A 17,078-nucleotide genomic window follows, 5' to 3' on the forward strand; every position below is an offset into this window, starting at 1 on the left:
GTCTCACAACGAGCTGCCAGTGCCACGTTAAATGGGTTTCCAGCAGTGCCTGAATGCCTTCCAGACTGGCACTAGATTGCAAAGAGGTTCCCCACTTGCGTTAATCAAGTGTATGGGTTATTCTTAGGAGCGTTCTACAAAACAGGTATTGCATGGTAGGGCTCGAAGTGAGGGGCAATTTCTGGTGCCTTGGTGGCATTACACAAGGAGGAAAGTGCTAGTGCCAAATGACACTGTGTTTTCTCCCAGTGAAAGCGGATGGAGGGGGGAAGCCCTGCACAAGCATGGATCTTCTGTGTCAATATGCTATTTCAGAGACCCTGCCATGCTCTGGAAATCATAGTGTGGAAGAGATTTCAAATGTTCCCTCTCCAAATAGAATATCTCATTTAAGCCTGATGTGGTTTGCTGTGCAAACAACCTCCTGGGCCATTTTCAGCGTGGGTTTTATTCCACAGCTGCAGGACTGCTGTTTGCCATGTGCTCATCACCACCTTCCCCTGCCACAGCCTTGGAGAAGGGCACCCTCTGCGAGGGAAACTCTTCTCCTCCTGTAAAATTGTGGGAGATTTCAACGCACCAGAGGTATCAGAGGTGGATGGATCATGTTGTTGTAGACAAATTCTGCAAAAGCTTCTTAGAGGAGGCTCTGGCAAGGCATGAAAGTCATCTGATTTGTCCTATGTTGGTCCTCCTTTGAGCAAAGAGTATGAGTGCTGTCGTGTGGATTAACACAGAGGTGCCTTATGCCAAGCCCGCAGAGCTCTTGATCTTTCCTTGGGTTGGTGCTGGCTCTCCTGCTAACGTGCTCCCCTCCTCTGTGTCAAATCCAGAAGCTGGAATAGTTTAGGCATCATCCCCCAAGCCTGGCCCTGCCATACACATTATGGCTTGCAGTGCATGTGGAACCAGATTTTAAAAGTGATTCGTGTCTTCAATTCCAGCTGCAGATGAGGTGGGCGATATGGAGGAAGTTTAACTTAGACCAGGTGCAGATGCGTGGGAAACTGCTGTGAATGTATGTTCATGCCTCCCCGCTCCTTCCCCTGCTGACGGCAGGATCCCACCCCCTCTCCACATTATGTTCTTTATGTCCCAACTGTATTGATGTCTCGTGGTATTTTTTTAAATCACAATTTTTTAAGAGCCACCCTGTTCTGTCCATCCAGGCAGCTACTGCAGGTCCACAGCATCCTCCTACCTGGTAATTGTGACTGCCTGTCATGCAGCCCTCCTACCACCCACCCCACTCCATATCAAACATAATTCCTCAGGTAACGTCCCTAGACCACTGCCCAGATGCCATCGCTCTTGGTTTTGAGTTCTTCCACTGCTACCAGCACCTTGAAACACAAAGATTTATCCTTTCGGAAGCCCTCACTCCTCTGCTTTGTCCTGCTTGGTCTTGCCTGCAAGACGCGCATGCAACACTTTCCCTCCACTGCTGCAGGTCCAACAGGTCAAACTTCTGTTTCACAAGTTCATTTTCAATAAACTGAAACTAATCATATAAATCATCCCAGGTCTGCTCTCCCACCACCTGTAGGAAAATGGTGTCCTCGGGATTGGGAGGAATGTGTCTTCCACTGAGATGTTTTTCTTCATTCCTGATCTTTCAGAGGAGTTCAGAGGGGTCACCATCGTGGAGCTGATTAAGAAGGAAGGAAGCACCCTCGGGTTAACCATTTCAGGTGGCACAGACAAAGACGGAAAGCCAAGAGTCTCCAATCTGAGGCCAGGAGGACTGGCTGCAAGGTGAGAAGCCAAAATGGGATGCAGAGAGCACAGTAAAACTGGAGAGGAATAGTTGTGCATTCTATCTACTGAATATCGTTATAAATAAAATAGTTGGTAGCCGACTGCCTTTTTTTGAGTGCCCCAGAATGCAAAGTAGTTGCTTCAGTAAGTAGAACATCTATTTTGAGTTATTTCTCATGCTCTGTGTAATTATGCTCTGAAGTTTTGTGTAGGGATATTTGGGATTCTGTGAAATTAGGCAGCCTTGTCAGGAGAGCTGCATGGTACAATACATCTTGATCAAGCTAAGTGGTTTAATATTGTATCTGTTCTGAATACTGAGTGTGTAAGTAATGTTATTGGCTCAGAAAAGGAATGAGAAAGAAAGTCTCCAAGAAGCAAAGAAAAGGAAGGGGTAATTGAACAATTTTACAAAAACCAGGCAAGAGGAAAGATGTTTTCTTATTCCGTGCTGGATTTTTTTTTTTCAGACATCTCTTGTTGTGCTTCTCTTTGACTGATTGCTCTACGTGAATGGGAATTGAGCAACAAAAAGAGAGGCTGTGAACACGTACATCACGATTGTTGCTGTATGTACAGATCTGAACACTTGCCACCGGGAAAGATAGATAGCGTTGATTTTAGCACTTCTCTCTGATAGCAGGCACATGCGATCAGACAGCTGAGATCAGCCCAGCGTTGGTGGCTTGTTCAGGACGTCCCCCAGTTCCTAAAGCTTCACCAGGCACATCCATGCTGAATGTAGCAGAGAATTTGTGCTACCACTGCCCTTTTTTTTTTTTTCTTTATTCACAGGAGCGACCAGCTGAATGTCGGGGATTACATCAAGTCGGTGAATGGCATTAACCTGACCAAGCTGCGGCACGACGAGATCATCAGCCTGCTGAAAAACGTGGGCGAAAGGGTAGTGCTGGAAGTCGAGTATGAGCTCCCGCCAGCCGGTGGGTGCCTCTCGGATAATGCTGCTCCCTTTTCTTGGCTGCTTTTTGTCCTGGGGTGCACATGGGCTTGCTCGTGCGTTAGCTGTCATGGCCAAGGCAGAGTCCGGGGGCATTTTGACGTTCTGCCTTCATCTGCTCGCAGCGCTGGGATGCTGCGGAGCTGTGTGCAGCGGGAGCAGAGCGCTTTTTCCAGCACAGTGGGTGCCTGTTCATGCACACCGGCGGGAGATGGCTGATTAGCTCTGTCTTGCCTCGGAGTGACTTGGTGTCGCACAGGCCAATCTGCCTCCTGATGCTGCTTCGGAATGTTTTTTTCCCTTTTAGAGCGTGGCTATGGGAGGTTTTATTCAGTCTTAAGCACGTATTGCCAGAGAGCGCTGGGTCTGTTCAGCCTGTAGAAGAGAAGGCTGAGAGGAGATCTTATTGATGCTGATAAATATCTCCAGGGTGGGTGTCAAGAGGATGGACCAGACTCTTGTCAGTGGTGCCCAAGGACAGGATGAGGGGCAACAGACACAGGCTGAAACACAGGAGGTTCCATCTGAATATGAGGAGAAACTTGTTTACTTTGAGGTGCCAGAGCCTGGACCAGGCTGCCCAGAGCGGGTGTGGAGTCTCCTCTGGAGACATTCAAACCCGACTGGATGCGACCCTGTGCGATCTGCTCTGGTGACCCTGCGTTAACAGGTGGGTTGAACTGGATGATCTCCAGAGGTCCCTTCAACCCCAACCAGTCTGTGATTCTGTGATCCTGTTTTCTGAACGGTGGCAAGTGCCGTTATTCCTCAAGATGCTTTGAAATGCGATGTGTTTTCAGAAGGGGAGCTGAAGCAATCTGCTCGCCAGCTAAGGGTCCCTGGCAGAAGCTGGCAAGCCCAATGCACACAGCCAGGGCTTGTGTCCTGGCGTGGGAGACTGTGTGCTCTTGCTCCGATTTGTTTGTACTGATTAAAACAAATTCCTCGATACAGTCTCTCATCACAGTCTTTCCATTGTGAAAACGATCTCCCCAGTTATTACTCATTCTGTTACCCAGATCAGTCAGAGGATGATTGGGCAGGAGAAATAGAACAACTAAAAATAAGATGACAGGAAAAACAAAACTAATGAAATCTAAATATTTTGCCCCAGATAGGAAGCTATCTTATGCTTCATAGCTTTGCTATAGCTTCTGCCTTTACATGAAAAGTACTGAATGTATAGATTACTATATAAAGCCCTAAGAAGAAAAAACGTAAATCTGAATTAGCTGAACCTCTGTCCGTCATTCCTCTCTGTTCTAGCTAACTAAACGTTAGTTAGCTTTTGCATACAACCCTGGGAAAACAAACAAAACCCCTGTGGTTCAAGTTTTCTGTGTTCCCGTGCTCACTAGAGATGACAGCTCTTAACCTTGCTCCTCAGCTGTGAGCCCGGCCGTCAGGAATCCGATGAGCTGTGCTTACCGGCGAGGGAGCGATGCCAATACCGCATGGCTCGATCAATAGCAGCGACGCAAAATGTGCCCACCTCGGAGCGAGCGGGGAAGAGCACATTGAAACAGTGACTCCAATGAGATTATTGATGCTCTTTGTGACTAATCCAAACAAAGAGGCACTGCAAACTACAGAGAATTGTCAATTATTGCCGTGCTCCTGTTCATTGTGGGCTTTTAGCTGCAGTGAGGGGCTGTTATTACTCTGTGCACCTGCCTCTCTCTCTCATTCTCTCTCTTTCCCTGGGCAAAGAGAAGAAATCGAGTGCAATTCAATCACTTGTGCTTATGGGTTTGAATTTTTCTCCCCACTCTATTATTTCCTGCTTTGGAAGAGACCTTGCAAGTCCAAGTCTAGTTTTCAGGCTAGTATGTCGTATCACCTCTTTCATAAACAAACTAAGTCCTGCATTAAACTTTAGCTTAGGTTTCCCCGCTGCCCACTGATCTTACAAAAAGGCAGTTGCAGAACTTCATGCTTGGATGCTTAGGACAGAAATGGAATAGTTTCCGACCTCATTTCTGGATGCTTTGTACTCTTTACTTGATATGTGAGTAACACCCATTAGCTGGGAGCCTTCTTGTGCCCTCAGCTTCTCCCTTCTGGAGGAATCCTGGGCTGCGTCCCGGTCAGCAGCCTGGGCACAGCAGCAGCAGCAAAGCACCTGGAGGGGGACACAATGTTTTGGGGGTTTATTTGGCCTCGCTGTAGCCTGGTCCCAGGGCTGCCTGCCTGCAAGGCAGTATCAGACCTCCACTGTACACCTTTCGGGTTAGTTTAAGGGTTAGTTTAACCTTAATTTGAGTGCTTGGCTGTGAGGACTGAGGTGGTCAGTGAGGATGGTGGGGAGATTCGCTTCAAGAACCCCCTCCTGAGCCGAGGGGAGATGTCGGTGCAGACTTCAGCTCCGATTTGCCAGGTTGAAGTCAAGCTCTCAGTCTTTTTTTTTTTTTTTTTTTTTCTGATTACCCTTGTGGCCATTCATTGCACTTGGTTTGAAGATTAGGAATTGATCTTCTCGGAGTGGACCAGGCGTAAATGCCATGTGCTGTTCAGGATGGAGAAGACTGGGAAATTGTCACATATTCACTGCAGTAGTTCAAATAAATCATTAAATAGCGGAGGATGGTGAGGGATAGAAACAGTTTTCTTTCTTTTTCTCTTTACTTTTGTACGTTAAACAGTACTGTGTATTTAACATAAAATTACTGAATTGCCCCTAGGATCAGTTTAAAGGATTAACTTAATCTTTTTTAAAGTCAAAATATGAGAGATAGGGTAAAAATACTCCAACCTTTTGCACTGAGGATTTGGGATTTTCATTTTCTTTAAGGTCAGCCAGTGACTTCACTCCTTATGCTGCTGCTGGTTTTTTTAATAAGTTTCCATCTGCGGCAGAAGCTTCTGGCTTTTGAGTAATGCTGAACACATTAATGGCAGTTGATAAACGAGGTGGTTTTACTTGAATGTCAGAGTATTAACCAAGACAAATTTGAGGGCAGATGCACAACACTGAGCTGGTGAAATCATCCCAAAACAGGATGGTTGGTTCACGTGTTTGGGTCAGGCTTTTTTAACCTCCAGACAGGGAAGATACAATATAGGTATGGGGCTGGATTTTCATTTCATGCCTTTTGGATAGATTTTTGGTATTATTTTGCAAAGCGGTGTGGAAAAGGCTTGGCTGGGGGTAACTGAATCTTTCTCTCTTCCTTTAGTGCCAGAGAGCAGTGCCGGCATTATTCCCAAGACCATCGAGGTGTCCCTCTACAAGGAAGGCAACAGCTTTGGCTTTGTGCTGAGAGGTTAGTGGCTTCTCCAGTGAAAAACAAAAAGGGGACAGTCACTGGCAGGGGTGATTCAGGACATGGGAAGAGAAAAGTAAGAACATGAATGTCATAATTGCCCAGAGAGGCAGGAGATGGCTCATCCCTGGAGACATCCCAGGCCAGGCTGGACGGGGCTCTGAGCAACCTGAGCTGGTGAAGATGTCCCTGCTCATGGCAGGGGGGGCACTGGATGAGCTTTGAAGGTCCCTTCCCACCCAAACTATTCTGTGATTCTATAAACCTCTGCTGAGGAGTGGAAGTGTGTCCTGGAGAGCATCCCATGCAGCCTGCAAGGGCTGCTGGCTGCATAATCCAGGGCAGTCTTTTTCCTCTCAGGCTGTGTCAGCTGTTATATGATTAATGTCTCTCCATTCTCAGCACTCTCATTCAGACTTTCGAGCCTCCAGTGACTTACGGCTTTCCTGGTTTGATTACAGGGGGAGCCCACGAAGACTGGCATAAGTCCAGACCTCTGGTGCTCACCTACGTGAGGCCGGGTGGCCCAGCAGACAGGTAATGCTCATCTTGCACCTCCAGCTTTTGCTTTTGCTTTCACAAGACAGACCAGCAGCTCTCGCTGTGCTCTTGGACATGCGTTCTTCTTGTCCTCCTTGCTGGTCTCTCCCCAAGGCTTCTCATGCTGGCGGTGTGAAATGTCACAGGTGGTGTAGGACCTGTGGTGTGTGGGGAGCATGGGTCTGGTGCTCATAGGCTTGACCCATGTGTAGGTGTTATAATTATAAGAAGCAGCTCCTCTTCTGGAGGCAGCCACTTAATTAACCTTGTGCAGATGAAGAGCTGATGCGGTGGTAGAAAGCAGGAGGCAGTCTATTCTCATACTGCTAATTTAATATGATGGGCCTGGTACTATAAATAACCCAAACTACTGTCCCAAGGAGTGTTCGGTTCCTACAGGATTGAAGTAATTGACTTTTTTTTAATATCTATATCTACAGACACACGTATATCACACTAAATATACAGGTATATTAAATATATATACAAAATATAGATAGCTATATAAAAATATATATAGAAAACATATCTTAATAGAAATATATACATACACATATACACAAAAACTCCTTTTGCCTGTGGCTTCCTACAGGGAGGGGTCCTTGAAAATCGGGGACAGGCTGCTGAGCGTGGATGGGATCCCCCTGCACAGCATGACCCACGCCGATGCCCTCAACATCCTGCGGCAGTGCAGCCAGGAGGCACTTTTCCAGATCGAGTACGACGTGACCATCATGGGTAAGGCCAAGACGGTTGTGGTGACATTTCCTCTGACTGCCTGGAAAGTATGCGAGACTAGACACAGTAACCGGGAGACTTGTGGAAAAATTGCTGAACTATGCGCTGCCAATGTGGGTGGAGGGCGTCAAGTTCAAAGCCGGCTTAGTTGAACGTAGTTGAAACGTCCTTATCCGATGATGTGTCTCGATGGGAGTGATGACTGGTTTTAGAGGAGGAGAAAGGGGATTTTTCTAATGTAGGCAAAAAGGGCATAGGAGAAGTCAGAGTTAAAGGGGACTGGAGTGCTCTGCCAGTACTGCAAATGCCGCTATTAAATGTGTGCAGGGGACTGAGCTGCGAGCAGGCAGAGACTTGATGTGGCTGTGGCTTCGGTTCTGAATTTTGACCCTGCTTAATTCTGGAGCTATTCCCTTTCTTAGAACCGTTAGTTCAGATCTGCTTCTGAAATAAATGAGAAGTGATCAACTGATTGACCCCAAAAGGACAGAATTTACTGGAGAGCAGAGGATGGATATTTCTAAAAAGTGTTCTGCAATGTAGATGTTAAGTTCGAGGGTTTGGAGGGCTGGTGTTATTTTTTTTTTTTTTCATTTGATTTTCAGTTTCAAGCCCTGGGAGAGGGTTTATTATTAGCTACTGTAAAGTCATTTTGAGCTGACTTTGTGACACACAGCTGTTACTGCAGGGAGTGTCATTAATGAGTTTAAGGTTACCACAGAGTCCGAAGCTGTATTGGTTCTGGAAGCTCGTTGAGCCATGCATTATATTTTGATGTTGCATATACATCTCCAGAGGGGTTTTCGCCTCCACTGGAGCCATAAGCTGGACTAGGTTGGAGTCTTTTTTGCAAATCTCGCAAACCAGTCCAGCGTATCTGAGCCTAGGATCAGGTGAGGAATAGGAGTCTGTGATAGCAGGTTGCTTTCTGATTTGTCAGTGAGGAGGGAAATAAAAAGGATCTGCAGCTGAGAGAGTTTAATACTGTGCAACCCCTAAGGAAAGAGAGCTGTGAACGCCAGAACTCGCTCCATGCAATGTGCAAGAGGGTTGCTTCAGTATAAGGCAGCTCCTTGTGCCTGCCCTGAGGGTTTTCTGCTTCCTTTTGAGTCTCCTACCCTCCTCCCCGAATTTCCCCTTCCTTCCAGCAGAAGCTCCGCAAGCGTGGACATACTGCATCTCCCCAGGGGAGGAGGCTGCCGGGACCTGGTACCACGCAGGCACGTTCTCCACTGGGAGAGCTGGAAGGAAAACCTGATGCCTGAGCCATTGCCTGCACGCTGCCCAGCTTCTGCCACGCTACCGGAGCAGCTTTAGAAATGGGCTGGTATTCATGAAAAAGAGGAGACACCTAAATGGTGGAAACCAGAAACTACCCAAACTCTATTTTCTGCTTTTCTATGTGATTGTGAGCGTGGTTACCCTGCAGTGGTCAGTAGGAGTTGCCCGTTCCTCTCCTCGCAGGCTGGCTGGGCTGGGGAGTTGCAGAGGGATTTTGCACAGAGCTGTCAAGTCTGAACAGTAGCAAGTAATTAATGGTGCATGGGAAATAGGCTGTCTTTTTGGGATTTTGTTGTTTGTACAATCCCCTGGTGCCCGTGTTGCAGAAAGCTGATTGTTTTAAAACCTGACTTGGAGCAGAAATAGCCACGAAGGTGTCTTGGTATTTCTTACTGAGTAACTCTCCCATGTAAAACGGTTAGGGCTGAGTGAACACAGAGTGATGGGAGGGTTTTATGCAGTGATTCTCCATCTTGTGTTGCTATACAGTGGGCCACAACCAGATACTTCCCAAGATGTAAAACCAGCCCCTTTCTTAGATAATTTCTGCAGTGAGAGTGCGTCTCCCCAACCCTGTGAAGGGATATATTTGCCCTGCTTGCTTTTAAGGCAAGATGATGCAGAACGTGTAGCTTAAAACAATCTCTGCAGACAGTTTTGCCAGGCAACAGCTAATAACTGCATCAGGAGATGAGTGCATCATCCCCAAATCACAGCTATTACAGACATTCTCTTTACCAGCCACAGGAAGATGATGAGGGAAGGGAAGAGCAGGTGCTGGGAGTAGTGTAGGGATGTTATTAGCCTGAAGGGAGCACTCTTAATTCCCATTTCAAAAACTTGCTGAAGGGGCTGAGGGGGACATGCGGTCACGCAGTTCACTTGATTCATTATAAGAGCTGGCGACACCATGAAGCGGTGCTTGGCCTGTTCATCCCCAGGGAAAACAGAGGTTTTTACATGGCGCTCGCGCTCTGCTGCAGCCGCACACGCAGGGGTGGTGCGGGCTGACCCTCGAGGAGGGAAAATTGTTTTTCTGCATCTGTCCTTGGTGAGAGACCAAGGCTGCTGTGGGGGAGTGTTGAATCACAGCGTTCCCCAGCTGTCTGCGTGGTTTCCCAGCCAAAACTGTGCGCCGAGGATGAGCTGCATGGGGCCACCCCGCTCTCAGTGTGAGGGACACAGCCGCTGCTTTGCCGTCGCCACCGAGCATCCCCGGGCTGTCACCGGGGAGGCCAGCGTGGGATGGGGCTGTGGCAGGCTTTTAATCAAATGGGCTGCGATTTCTCAAGGCCACCAAAGGAATTAAATTAATCTGCCATTTGCATTTAAAAGGAGTGCGAACTGGGCATGCACTTCCCCTTGGGCATCGGGAAAATCTCTGCCCTTTTGCCATCCGCAATAAGCAGATGCTTTCCTGTGGTGACACTCTATCTCAGGGGCCTTTTAAAAAGAGGGGGGAGGTAAAAACAAACAAACAACAAAAAAACACCAACCAACCAAAACCAACCAACCAAAACTCAAAGAAAAAACAAACAAACAAACAAAACCAAAATGACAACAACAACAAGACCCAAACCAAAACATAAAACCAAAACCAATGAGTTGATCAGCCAGAAACTGGTGGAATTTGAATAGTTAGGCTGTAAATAAACTCTGTGTGCAATCACACCAGGCACTGGGCTCCAAGCCTTTAGGATTGACTCATGGAGGGGAAGCTCTCTGCCAGAGATGATGAATGAGCAAAGCAATTTGCTGTGTCCTTCTCCTCCTCCTCTCCCTTCCCCTGGCTGCTCCTCTGCCCATTCGCTTTTAGGCTGGAGTTTTTTAGGGCTGAGGGGCTCTCCTGCTGATGGAGCAGAGGGCTGGTAGTGTCCCGCAAATGGGTGACTGCTTGGCATCTGCTGAAAGGGAGCCTGTGAAGTTGGAGGGATCACAAGTTGCTGGGCTGTGTCAGGAAGGGGGCAGCTCCCTGGTTTGGTTCTTCTAGGAGTTTTTGGTTTATTTTGTTTGCATTTGCAAGGGGGTTGGCTTCTCTCCTCCTCTCTCCTCCTCTCTCCTCCTCTCTCCTCCTCTCTCCTCCTCTCTCCTCCTCTCTCCTCCTCTCTCCTCCTCTCTCCTCCTCTCTCCTCCTCTCTCCTCCTCTCTCCTCCTCTCTCCTCCTCTCTCCTCCTCTCTCCTCCTCTCTCCTCCTCTCTCCTCCTCTCTCCTCCTCTCTCCTCCTCTCTCCCTCTGTTTCCCAATCTGTAAAATGGTACCATCCTCCTCTGGGAAGCATGATTCATTGCTTGCAAAAAATTTTCAAACCCTTACGTGAAAATCCGCACGGCCGTGCAAGGCAGCATACGTGGTTTTTCTGTTCCTTGGTAACAAAACCCTAGAGAAATGATGCAAGCTGCTGTATCCACATTAAACTCCATGTCACTGGCCTCACTGATGCTTGTTCTGCAACAATGTGATTTTTGGCCCTCAGTACATGTTGAGCAGCATTTGGGTTGAATATCTCATGAATACTGAGCCTTCAGAACAACTACTTAAGAGTCTCTCGGCTTGAGAGAAAGGATCTTGCTTTAAGTAAGGTGAGATTTGCTGTGAAATGCAGGAGAGCCGCAGATGCCTTTTCCACACCGGGTGACGTTGCTGCTGTGCATGATGGTGCAAAACCACCTCGTGGTGCCAAAGCAGCAACACGAATTGACTCCCTATGGTAAGGTTATTGCATGGCCCGCTCTGGCCTCTTTGTGTTTCTTTTTAAATTAGCTTGAGTTTAATAGCTCCATGTTAATCACGCCTCACAAATATTGCTAAATTGCAGACTCCTGACCTTTGATTTGAGCCAAATCTTTCCCTACAATAATAAGTAGAGGCTTGTGTAGTATTTCGCCAACAAGTGCCTCTGTAAAATGGATTTGGAGCAATTGTCATTTATGCCACTGGAGGTAAGAATGAAAAGGGATGCTGGGATGGCACATGCTGTGTGAAGAGGGACTGTGGGCTGGAGGCAGGACTGTGATATCCTACAGTCTTATTGATACTTACGTCCTGGCATGGGAGAAGGTACCCAAAGCCCTTTTCTCTCATCATCATGCTGAGACCCACACTGGGAAACACTTGGTAAAGCTGAGAAACTTGGATGCTGGGTAAAACCTGAGTATTTTCCTTGCAAAGAAAGGTCTACTACTCCAGTAATCTTTTTTCCATTATTTTTTTTTTCATATCTCCTTCACTTCAGCTGGTGTAATATAAGTTTCTGTCCCTCTTCAGAGGGTATGTGCTGCAAAACCAACACATAGCTGGTGTTTGCTGTTGGAATTGATCCTCAGTCTCTTGGTGCTTCCTTTGCTACCGAAGGCTTAAGTGCACCTTCCGCAGGCTTTAGTTGGGTGCTTTCTGTACGTTTTGATTGAATTGGGGCTGTGCTTTTTGCTGGAGCCTGCAGGTCTCCCCAGCGGTTCTTTTCAACAGAGAATAAGCAGTGTTTTATTTGAAGCCTTGCGTAAACTTTAGCGTGGCTCATTCCTCCTTCCTCCCCTGGGAAAAAGAGCGCTGAGTAGACCAGAGCCTGAACATCCCCTGGCTGATCCCCAGGGAAATTTCTGTCTCCAGAGACTCAGCATCTTCAACAAATCTCAGGAAAGACCTTGCTGTGGCTTAGCTTCCGAGATCTGCATCAGTGCTCCCGTTTATCAGGGAGCAAAAATGAGCCATGCGTCAAGTTTTGGAGCCAAGGAGCATCAGCATTTTTAGTGGAGCATAGCTTTGGAGGAGAAAAGCCTTGCTATGAATAATTAAGGGCTAAGGAGGCGTCAAGCTCTCAGAGGGCTCTGCTGGCGTTTCCTTCGAAGCGGACGGCTGGGTTTCTGTGAAGTGCTCTTCTGGGTGGTCAAACTACACCCAGGGTGCTGGTTGTGGGTTGGGTGGTGGTGATAACACGTTTGTGAATCCGGCCCTTTCACAATGGCTTTACGTAATCTGGAAGCAAACGTGTATAATAGAGGTGGAGGGAATTTCTGTCTAATCAGCCAGAGACACAGGCTTTCTCTTTCCTCCCTCTTTCTCAGAAGAGATGAATAGCTATGGTGCAGGCTTATGCTAACAGGTGCAATTCTGTAGGAGTTTCATGGTCTCACTTTCAGCATCTATTAAGCTTATTGCAGAAATGCATCTGTTAGACATGAGTTACCCCTGTATTGTCTGATGAGAGAGAGAAGGCTTTTGTGAGCATGCAGGTGGGTAGCTCTGTGTCTCTGTTCCCACTGTCACACTGGAGGAGCTGAAATGAGCAGCTGAGGCGATATTTTGAAGCTGTTGCTGAAGCACACAGGAGCTGACTGACACACAAGACTTCTGGTTACTTCAGAAAGTAGGATGCTGTTTCTCTGTGCCTTTGCTTTTTTTGTTTGTTTGGGAAGAAGCCCATAAGAGTGATGTCCTTCTGATCTTCCTTTTTTTGTGCTTTTAATACTGTTGATGTGACTGCTACACAGCCTTTGAGCAATCTCTTGGTCTTGCTATTTAACCCCCAGAAAAGAGGTGAGGGGTTGTTTCCATGAGTGAATTGTTGTATTATCTCTTCATTATCATATATATTTTGTGTAGAAGCAATTTTGCTTCTTGAGTTTACTTCTTTGTTAAGTTACCTCATGATACAGCCTGTAGGATGTCCAAACTACAGGTTTGATGATACACATGGCAAGTCAGCGCTGTTGGCCACCCCCCTGCGTTTAGAAAGGCTGTTTGAGAAGTGTCTTCAGATGCTTCTCTTGTTTTGCAGATACTGTAGCAAATGCTTCAGGTCCTTTACTAGTCGAAATAGCAAAGACTCCGGGATCTACGCTAGGAATCACACTGACAACAACCACACACCGGAACAAGCAGGTCATTGTCATCGACAAGATCAAGCCAGCCAGCGTGGTGGACAGGTACAGATCTGAACAGGCTGCTCCTAAGCTCAGCTTTTCCCTTCTCCGCTGCTTTTTTTCCCCTTGTGTTCATTATATACTATTCTTCTCTGCCTTGCCTTGAAATCGCCATGCTTATGTGGTTTTAGCACTAACGGTACTAAAAATATCTAACCCAACGCCAGCGGACACTCCTCATGGGGAATGAATGTAACTCAGTGCATGTGAAAGCTGAGCTCTGTTTTAAAAACCTCAGCTCTGACTGCCCTGCAGCTCTGGAATAGCAAACACCTATTCTGGAGGCTTCTTGCTAGAGCCTTTTCCTGATGGGCAAGTCAACTACTCAGCCTTTACACGGAGATGCAGAAAGACAGACCGTAATGCATCCCTAGCTGTGGTTAGTTGTATTTTTGAGCTTAACTGCTGGGTAGTAGGATTTACTACATGGCTGGGTGAGCCCTCAGCAATCCAGTCTAGCTGTGAGTGGGCACTATTAAAAACTTAAAAGATCTTTCTCAAGCCACCAGCAGCACTGATTCAAGCATGAACCATCTTCGTTGGTATTTTAGCAATGCTTAAACCTAAGGTTCAAATTGGAAGTAAAAAAAAAATGAGATGTGGAAATAAATCACGTGAATTCACACAATAATTCACAGTTGAATTTTGTATGTTTCTGCTCCCAACTGTAAGGACATGGATTTGGGCCATGTGTATAATTACCTCGCTTGCTGTTTCCTCTGCAGATGTGGCGCGTTGCACATTGGTGACCATATTCTCTCCATTGATGGCACGAGCACAGAGCACTGCTCCTTATTAGAGGCAACTCAGCTTTTAGCTGCCACTTCAGAAATCGTCAAGCTGGAGATACTACCTGTTCACCAAAGCAGGATGCCTTTGAAGCCTCCAGAAACAGGTGTGTTTTCTGTGCAGACACTGTTGGTTCCCCTTAAAACTCACTTGAGGTCCCTGCTGGGGCTCTTGCTACTTTTGAGTGCTGGCAAGAGACTCCAAAGAGGGACATCTGTGGAGGGGAAAAAAAAAAAAAAAAAGGATGTTTTGATGAAATGCATGTGATTACATGATGTTCTTCAAGGGTGTGAATAGGAAAAAAAAAGGTAACATCTGTGCTTGAATGGAGAAATTGGAGTTGGGAATCCCAGGGTTTTGCAGTGCTGAGTGCTGTGCAAGCGCTTCCTTAGTACCTCAGATAAGAGATTTTAATGGAGAGGGAGGAAAACAACCTTGGTGCTGGCAAGTATATTTCCAAGCTCAGTTTTCATTTGCCGATGCCTGGGAAGGCTTTGTGAAGGACACGTCGGTATCTAGGTGGGGTCCTGCTGGACTTCCCTGGGGAGCAAAGCTGTAACAGAAGTGTTCATCTGCTGGACCAGCCTGTTTGCATGGCCACTGTGTCTGAGCAGCCGGGGGTAGAGTGAATGCATCTGTAACTGCTGCTTTCCACCACCCCCATAAAGAAATACTAGGAAAAAAAAATCTGGCTCCAGTGAAATCAAGCCCCAAATGCCTGTAAATGTCATCAGGAATTCACCCTGGTGAGCATCCTCGTTGCTCACCTTTAGTTTCTCCTTCCATATGAGAGGCTGACTCAGGCTCTCATGTAAACCTCACTGTGAAGAGAGCCTCAGTACCAGCAGATTTGTTGCAAATCCTGCCTGCAGTTTTGTTACAGTCCATACTGGTGGTCTTGTAATTCAGGTATTTCAGGCATGACTGTTCAGTACCAGCCCTTTTTGCAACCATTTTCAATCACTTGTCTCTTGGGGATATGCATGTTAATAATATTGGTGCACAGTAGCCCTGGGCACAGTTCATCATTCTCTTCTAGGGCAGTCTGGGGAAAGGAGGAAAATATCTGCGTTGTCTTATTTAACTTAATGCAGTGAAACATAAAATCTAATAATATCTCCATGTCTAGAAAGAAATCTCTCACATGTCCAGTCCAATTTGTGCAGAATTAAAGCAGTTTAGCAAAGGGAATGGATGACTTGACCTTTGTGCCTAAGAAAAAATGGAAAGCTATAATCCTCTTTTAATGGCTGTTAAAATGAACTATTCTCCTCCTTCCATTAGTGCCCTGGTCCTAATCTTCTTTCACAATATATGCATTCAGAAGCAGCTCAGGAGGAGGAAGATCTGTGGAAGGACAGCTCGAGGTGTTCAGAGCCTTTTTCCCCAAACCTCCATACACTTATCGGTTTACTGTGGCAGAAATACAGAACACCAACTTGGCAGAGTGATTGCAATGCTTTAATATGAAAAAATAAGGGATGTAAGAATTGTTCCCACTTTGATCAAGCTCTAACACATGAGGGATCATAGGGAAGGATGCTGTTCATTCACATGGCTGTCAGGAAGCAGAGGTGTGTAGTTGGAGACCAGTGCTTGGGCTTGGACCTTCATCAGTGCTAATGGAGATGGGTAAGGGAGGTGATGGTGGGGATGGGAAGGATAGATTGGATATTAGGAAAAAATTCGTCACTGGAAGGGTTGTCAGGCATTGGAACAGGCTGCCCGGGGAAGTGGTTGAATCACCATCCGTGGAGGTGTTTAATAGGCGTATAGACAAGGTTCTTAGGGACGTGGTTTAGTGCCAGAGTTAGGTTATGGTTGGACTCGATGATCTTGAGGGTCTCTTCCAACCAGAATGATTCTATGAAGGCACATTGGACAAGAGGAGCAGCTCCCGAAGCAGTGCTCCTCTGGTGTAACCAGCCACAGCACCGTGGGGCCCATGGTGAGCAGTCGAAGAACCGCACCAAAGTTGGCAAACTGTGTTTGGACTTGGGAGAGATGCTGCCTTCTGCTCCAAGTGCTGAGTGCCAGCTCCACAGGCTGCTTTTTCTGAGTTTAGGGAAACAAACTAGGGGCAGTAAGGAAAAAATGGGCCATGCAAAAGCAAACTGTCGTGGTTGGCAAGGGACTGAAGCCCGGGGAAAGCAGTCGAAGAGGGGAGATGGTGCAAACGCATCCCTGCTCAGCGCCTGCATTACTGAGTCCTTCCAGCACGTGCATGTGTGGGGCTTCTCAGGATGTTTTTTAAATGTGGCTTCTCGTGTAACCAAAATCCGGTTATTGAGGAGGTAGAGAGGGATCTGAAGCTGCAGCTGCCATGCAAAAATACAGTCTAATGCTGAAGTATGGGATTTGTCAAACTGAGTTTGCTTTTTCTCTGGCTCCGGGGGCGTTTGGAGAGTTTGTGGGAGGATTACGCCCTGCTCACAAGATCAGCGGGAGAGGATGGTGCCCAGGAGCGGTGCTGGGATGGATGGGTTTCCTCAGGCAGGGATGATGTATGAAAGCATGGGGAAGGCTGCTGCAGGTTTTTATCACAGAATTTTCCAAAATCTCTTCTCTTTCCTGATGCGCTGATGGCTGAGTTTCAAAGGCACTTTTTTTCTGTTGTGTCAGATATTAGCTAAGTATTTATAGACAAATGGGAGAGTTTTAATTACTATAAATGGATTAAATGATTTTGTATATATGCCCATAAGCTCTATCCCTCATGTTCAAAGTATTTAATTTTATTAAGAACTTTTCTTTTTGTCTAGACATAGCTACTTTTTTTAATTTAGAGCTGCCTGGCTCTGAATTTACTTTTGAATCCACAAACTGGAAACC

The 17,078-nt window shown here is 46.8% G+C and overlaps 1 protein-coding gene across 2 annotated transcripts in view; it reads left to right on the forward strand.

Annotated features, from left to right (window-relative positions):
• Positions 1-17,078, forward strand: part of GRIP2 (glutamate receptor interacting protein 2) — a 258,196-nt gene that overhangs the window by 199,351 nt on the left and 41,767 nt on the right. For both annotated transcript variants that reach the window (XM_065642370.1, XM_065642371.1), the window contains exons 3-9: positions 1,620-1,755; positions 2,554-2,699; positions 5,893-5,979; positions 6,441-6,516; positions 7,112-7,257; positions 13,313-13,460; positions 14,183-14,352. In XM_065642370.1, the coding sequence (XP_065498442.1) occupies positions 1,620-1,755; positions 2,554-2,699; positions 5,893-5,979; positions 6,441-6,516; positions 7,112-7,257; positions 13,313-13,460; positions 14,183-14,352 (909 nt within the window). The remainder of the gene's footprint in view (positions 1-1,619; positions 1,756-2,553; positions 2,700-5,892; positions 5,980-6,440; positions 6,517-7,111; positions 7,258-13,312; positions 13,461-14,182; positions 14,353-17,078) is intronic.

Source organism: Caloenas nicobarica, chromosome 11 (assembly GCF_036013445.1).
Source record: "Caloenas nicobarica isolate bCalNic1 chromosome 11, bCalNic1.hap1, whole genome shotgun sequence".
Taxonomy (NCBI): Eukaryota; Metazoa; Chordata; class Aves; order Columbiformes; family Columbidae; genus Caloenas; species Caloenas nicobarica.